General features: G+C 47.5%; 1 protein-coding gene across 1 annotated transcript in view; it reads right to left on the minus strand.

The window, feature by feature from the left end:
* Positions 1–6,926, minus strand: part of LOC311117666 (putative JmjC domain-containing histone demethylation protein 2C) — an 89,861-nt gene extending 82,935 nt beyond the window's left edge. The window contains exons 1-3 of the mRNA XM_084192599.1: positions 6,762–6,926; positions 4,153–4,242; positions 1,197–1,324 (exon numbers count right to left, since the gene is read on the minus strand). Coding sequence (XP_084048725.1) covers positions 1,197–1,324; positions 4,153–4,242; positions 6,762–6,909 — 366 coding nt within the window. The 5' untranslated portion in view covers positions 6,910–6,926. The remainder of the gene's footprint in view (positions 1–1,196; positions 1,325–4,152; positions 4,243–6,761) is intronic.
* Between the last annotated feature and the right edge of the window lie 38 nt (positions 6,927–6,964).

A 6,964-nucleotide genomic window follows, 5' to 3' on the forward strand; every position in this document is an offset into this window, starting at 1 on the left:
TCTACATTACTGAGCTAACAGACAGAGGTCTAGATTCCAGAGGTCTAACTAGTCTACATTACTGAGCTAACAGACAGAGGTCTAGATTCCAGAGGTCTAACCAGTCTACATTACTGAGCTAACAGACAGAGGTCTAGATTCCAGAGGTCTAACCAGTCTACATTACTGAGCTAACAGACAGAGGTCTAGATTCCAGAGGTCTAACTAGTCTACATTACTGAGCTAACAGACAGAGGTCTAGATTCCAGAGGTCTAACCAGTCTACATTACTGAGCTAACAGACAGAGGTCTAGATTCCAGAGGTCTAACCAGTCTACATTACTGAGCTAACAGACAGAGGTCTAGATTCCAGAGGTCTAACCAGTCTACATTACTGAGCTAACAGACAGAGGTCTAGATTCCAGAGGTCTAACCAGTCTACATTACTGAGCTAACAGACAGAGGTCTAGATTCCAGCTTCCAGTTGAAGCTCGCATCCGCTACAAGACCATGGTGCTTGCCTATGGAGCAGTGAGGGGAACGGCACCTCCGTACCTTCAGGCTCTGATCAGTCCCTACACCCAAACGAGGACATTGCGTTCATCCACCTCTGGCCTGCTGGCTCCCCTTCCTCTGCGGAAGCACAGCTCCCGCTCAGCCCAGTCAAAACTGTTCGCTGCTCTGGCATCCCAATGGTGGAACAAGCTCCCTCACGACGCCAGGACAGCGGAGTCACTCACCACCTTCCGGAGACATTTGAAACCCCACCTCTTTAAGGAATACCTGGGATAGGATAAAGTATTCCTTCTAACCCCCCCCCCCCCCCCCCAAATTGTAAAGTGGTTATCCCACTGGCTATAGGGTGAACGCACCAATTTGTGAGTCGCTCTGGATAAGAGAGCGTCTGCTAAATGACGTTAATGTGCCCTTGAGCAAGGCACTTAACCCTAATTGCTCCTGTAAGTCGCTCTGGTTAAGAGCGTCTGCTAAATGACTAAAATGTAAAAATGTAAAATGATTCCAGAGCAGGACAGAGGATAAATCACAGTGTTTGGCAGTACTGGAAACAAGAAGCTGAGTCCCAAATACCACCTTATCCCCCATGTAGTGAATATGGTACCAGAGGGCACTGGTCAAAAATAGTGCACTATGTAGTAAATAGGGAGCTATTTGGGACGCGTCAGAAAAAGAGCGGCAGCAGCAGCGTAGTTCCATACCTGAGAGACTCCGTTGATAGCAGGCAGCTTGTTGAGGATGGTGTTGTGTTTCCCAGTACAGACACAGTGGGACTTGATGCTGTATTTCTCCCTGAACATATGCATGGCGCTCACCAGGTCTGTCAGAGCTACAGAGCAGAAACAAACCCAACCACTATTCATTATTACACAGTTCTGTCTGCATGTACAGGTACATTGTGTTATTGTCAGAGAAGAACAATGGAAAACTACGTATGAAAATAAAACTGTGAAACCAAGTCAAATAAAATAAAGTCTGCTTCTCTGGCTTCAGAACCCAGTGTATGTTTCTAGTTTACATATCAAACTTCCAGTTCCTCCAGCAAGCCTTAATCACACTGACACAGTAGAACCACTGAAACACCGTAGGCTTTGTCAGTGCTCTCCAGACCTCGCTCTGTTATTCAGAGCAGTCGGACTTTAGGGGGGCTAGCCCATGTGTGCGTCCCAAACAGCAACATATTCCCTATATAGGGCACCAGGAAGGGAATAGGAAACCTTTTCAGACGCAGCTTTTAGTTTGATCTGTGGAGTGTGTCCTATGTTGTACTTTAACTGTGTTGTAACTGAGTCCTGTGTTGAGTTGTAGTTTAACTCTGTGTTGTAACTGAGTCCTGTGTTGAGTTGTAGTTTAACTCTGTGTTGTAACTGAGTCCTGTGTTGAGTTGTAGTTTAACTCTGTGTTGTAACTGAGTCCTGTGTTGAGTTGTAGTTTAACTCTGTGTTGTAACTGAGTCCTGTGTTGAGTTGTAGTTTAACTCTGTGTTGTAACTGAGTCCTGTGTTGAGTTGTAGTTTAACTCTGTGTTGTAACTGAGTCCTGTGTTGAGTTGTAGTTTAACTCTGTGTTGTAACTGAGTCCTGTGTTGAGTTGTAGTTTAACTCTGTGTTGTAACTGAGTCCTGTGTTGAGTTGTAGTTTAACTCTGTGTTGTAACTGAGTCCTGTGTTGAGTTGTAGTTCAACTCTGTGTTGTAACTGAGTCCTGTGTTGAGTTGTACTTTAACTGTGTTGTAACTGAGTCCTGTGTTGAGTTGTAGTTTAACTCTGTGTTGTAACTGAGTCCTGTGTTGAGTTGTAGTTTAACTCTGTGTTGTAACTGAGTCCTGTGTTGAGTTGTAGTTTAACTCTGTGTTGTAACTGAGTCCTGTGTTGAGTTGTAGTTTAACTCTGTGTTGTAACTGAGTCCTGTGTTGAGTTGTAGTTTAACTCTGTGTTCTAACTGAGTCCTGTGTTAAGTTGTAGTTTAACTCTGTGTTGTAACTGAGTCCTGTGTTGAGTTGTAGTTTAACTCTGTGTTGTAACTGAGTCCTGTGTTGAGTTGTAGTTTAACTCTGTGTTGTAACTGAGTCCTGTGTTGAGTTGTAGTTTAACTCTGTGTTGTAACTGAGTCCTGTGTTGAGTTGTACTTTAACTGTGTTGTAACTGAGTCCTGTGTTGAGTTGTAGTTTAACTCTGTGTTGTAACTGAGTCCTGTGTTGAGTTGTAGTTTAACTCTGTGTTGTAACTGAGTCCTGTGTTGAGTTGTAGTTTAACTCTGTGTTGTAACTGAGTCCTGTGTTGAGTTGTACTTTAACTGTGTTGTAACTGAGTCCTGTGTTGAGTTGTAGTTTAACTCTGTGTTGTAACTGAGTCCTGTGTTGAGTTGTAGTTTAACTCTGTGTTCTAACTGAGTCCTGTGTTAAGTTGTAGTTTAACTCTGTTGTAACTGAGTCCTGTGTTGAGTTGTAGTTTAACTCTGTGTTGTAACTTAGTCCTGTGTTGAGTTGTAGTTTAACTCTGTGTTGTAACTGAGTCCTGTGTTGAGTTGTAGTTTAACTCTGTGTTGTAACTGAGTCCTGTGTTAAGTTGTAGTTTAACTCTGTGTTGTAACTTAGTCCTGTGTTGAGTTGTAGTTTAACTCTGTGTTGTAACTGAGTCCTGTGTTGAGTTGTAGTTTAACTCTGTGTTGTAACTGAGTCCTGTGTTAAGTTGTAGTTTAACTCTGTGTTGTAACTGAGTCCTGTGTTGAGTTGTAGTTTCCCTTCTCCTCCTAGCTGAATAATGAAAGCTATTTCAGCCCTGGCTGAGGTCCAGACAGAGAGAGGAACAGAAAGCATTGGTTAACCCTGGCTGAGGTCCAGACAGAGAGAGAGGAACAGAAAGCATTGGTTAACCCTGGCTGAGGTCCAGACAGAGAGAGAGGAACAGAAAGCATTGGTTAACCCTGGCTGAGGTCCAGACCGAGAGAGAGGAACAGAAAGCATTGGTTAACCCTGGCTGAGGTCCAGACAGAGAGAGAGGAACAGAAAGCATTGGTTAACCCTGGCTGAGGTCCAGACAGAGAGAGAGGAACAGAAAGCATTGGTTAACCCTGGCTGAGGTCCAGACAGAGAGAGAGGAACAGAAAGCATTGGTTAACCCTGGCTGAGGTCCAGACAGAGAGAGGGGAACAGAAAGCATTGGTTAACCCTGGCTGAGGTCCAGACAGAGAGAGAGGAACAGAAAGCATTGGTTAACCCTGGCTGAGGTCCAGACAGAGAGAGAGGAACAGAAAGCATTGGTTAACCCTGGCTGAGGCCCAGACAGAGAGAGAGGAACAGAAAGCATTGGTTAACCCTGGCTGAGGTCCAGACAGAGAGAGGGGAACAGAAAGCATTGGTTAACCCTGGCTGAGGCCCAGACAGAGAGAGAGGAACAGAAAGCATTGGTTAACCCTGGCTGAGGTCCAGACAGAGAGAGGAACAGAAAGCATTGGTTAACCCTGGCTGAGGTCCAGACAGAGAGAGGGGAACAGAAAGCATTGGTTAACCCTGGCTGAGGTCCAGACAGAGAGAGAGGAACAGAAAGCATTGGTTAACCCTGGCTGAGGTCCAGACAGAGAGAGAGGAACAGAAAGCATTGGTTAACCCTGGCTGAGGTCCAGACAGAGAGAGGGGAACAGAAAGCATTGGTTCCTACCAGTTCCAGGGATAATCTGTGTTGGCATCAGGTACTTGTGACCGTGCTGCTGCCCCTTCACACACTTCAGCCAGGAATACAGCTCTTTGTCTGGAGGGACAACAGGACACACATTACTACCCTCCAACCCTGGCAGGGCTCAATGGAAACCATGTATGGCTGGAGGGACAACAGGACACACATTACTACCCTCCAACCCTGGCAGGGCTCAATGGAAACCATGTATGGCTGCATCCCCAATGGCACCCTATTCCCTATATAGTGCACTACTTCTGACCAGGGCCCTGTGACACCCTATTCCCTATATAGTGCACTACTTCTGACCAGGGCCCTGTGACACCCTATTCCCTATATAGTGCACTACTTCTGACCAGGGCCCTATGACACCCTATTCCCTATATAGTGCACTACTTCTGACCAGGGCCCTGTGACACCCTATTCCCTATATAGTGCACTACTTCTGACCAGGGCCCTGTGACACCCTATTCCCTATATAGTGCACTACTTCTGACCAGGGCCCTGTGACACCCTATTCCCTATATAGTGCACTACTTCTGACCAGGGCCCTGTGACACCCTATTCCCTATATAGTGCACTACTTCTGACCAGGGCCCTGTGACACCCTATTCCCTATATAGTGCACTACTTCTGACCAGGGCCCTGTGACACCCTATTCCCTATATAGTGCACTACTTCTGACCAGGGCCCTATGACACCCTATTCCCTATATAGTGCACTACTTCTGACCAGAGCCCTATGGCACCCTATTCACTATATAGTGCACTACTTCTGACCAGGGCCCTATGACACCCTATTCCCTATATAGTGCACTACTTCTGACCAGAGCCCTATGACACCCTATTCCCTATATAGTGCACTACTTCTGACCAGGGCCCTATGACACCCTATTCCCTATATAGTGCACTACTTCTGACCAGAGCCCAATGGCACCCTATTCCCTATATAGTGCACTACTTCTGACCAGGGCCCTGTGGGTGTTGGAGTGTTGTACTATAAAGGGAGTAGGGTAGAATTTGGGACTGAGCCACTACATGAGAACAGACCCTCTCTCCTTTACAGGTTCAACTGGAGAATGAAGATGAATCCTCTGCTGCTGCTTCCCAACATCAACTAGAACAATACTGTTAATGCTAATAACACTCTGCTTGGTGTTGGAGCTTTGATGGACAGGTTTTCACACCCTGTAGGAGGTGGAGGGTTGCCGTCCAGACAGCCAGCCAGCCAGCCAGCCAGCCAGCCAGACGGACGGACGGACAGCCAGCCAGCCAGCCAGCCAGCCAGCCAGCCAGCCAGACGGACGGACGGACGGACAGCCAGCCAGCCAGCCAGCCAGCCAGACAGCCAGCCAGACAGAGGAATGTTTACTGTTCATTTTTTATAGTTTATTTCACCTTTGTTTATTATCTATTTCACTTGCTTTGGCAATGTTAACATATGTTTCCCATGCCAATGAAGCCCTTTGAATTGGAGAGAGATAGAGACTGAGTTCACAGTCCGCCCCCTACTACTACTATAGCAGGCAGTAGGGGAGGCTCAGACTCAGCAGGCGTGTGTGTGTGTGTGTGTGTGTGTGTCTGTGTGTGTCTGTGTGTGTGTGTGTGTCTGTGTGTGTGTGTCTGTGTGTGTGTGTGTGTGTGTGTGTGTCTGTGTGTGTCTGTGTGTGTGTGTGTGTGTCTGTGTGTGTGTGTGTCTGTGTGTGTGTGTGTGTGTGTGTCTGTGTGTGTGTGTGTCTCTGTCTGTCTGTCTGTCTGTCTGTCTGTCTGTCTGTCTGTCTGTCTGTCTGTCTGTCATCATGGTGATTTACACCTGCCCAGGGCCGTGTAACCAACCATCAGAACTACAACACACTTTCTGTCTCAACCAGACCCCCACCTCGGATAGAGAGGAGAGGAGGAAGCTGAGGGGAGAGAGGGAGATAGAGATGGAGAGAGGAAGAGAGAGAGGGAGGGGAGAGAGAGAGGAGGGAGAGAGAGAGGAGGGGAGGGAGGGGGAGAGGAGAGGGAGAGAGAGGGAGGGAGGGTGAGAGAGAGAGAGAGAGGGGGAGAGGGAGGGGAGGTGGGGAGAGAGAGAGGGAGGGAGGAGGGGGAGGAGAGGGAGAGAGAGAGAGAGAGAGAGAGAGAGAGAGAGAGAGAGAGACAGAGAGGGAGGGAGAGAGAGAGAGAGAGAGAGAGAGAGAGAGAGAGAGAGAGAGGAGGAGAGAGAGAGAGAGGAGAGAGAGAGAGAGAGAGGGAGAGAGAGAGAGAGAGAGAGAGAGAGAGAGAGAGAGAGAGAGAGAGAGAGAGAGAGCTCTCAGCTGGTAGAGCACGGCGCTTGTAACGCCAGGGTAGTGGGTTCGATCCCCGGGACCACCCATACACAATAATGTATGCACACATGACTGTAAGTCGCTTTGGATAAAAGCGTCTGCTAAATGGCATATTATATTATTATTATTATATTATATTATTATATTATATTATAGAGAGAGAGAGAGGGGGGGGGGGGGAGAGGGGAGGGGGAGGAGGGGAGAGAAACATGTATCCTCTACTACTCTTTTCTGCGGTGGAAAGGAAGAGGTTAAAATGTTAAAATCCTAAATGATGACTGACCTTTGGAGCTCTTCCTCTCCTTTGCCTTGTAACAGTCCAGACAAACCACAAAGCCACATTTCTGGCAGACCCAGTGAATGTTAAACAAGGTGGCTTCACATGCGTCACACATCTCCCTGACCCCTCTCACAGCCCTCTTCCAGGCCATCTTGGCTGCAGGGCAAAGCAGACACACACAGGGAGGATGGGGTCAACAGAACAGG

This window comes from Coregonus lavaretus, assembly GCF_964263955.1.
Source record: "Coregonus lavaretus genome assembly, contig: HAP1_SCAFFOLD_764, whole genome shotgun sequence".
Lineage (NCBI taxonomy): Eukaryota > Metazoa > Chordata > Actinopteri > Salmoniformes > Salmonidae > Coregonus > Coregonus lavaretus.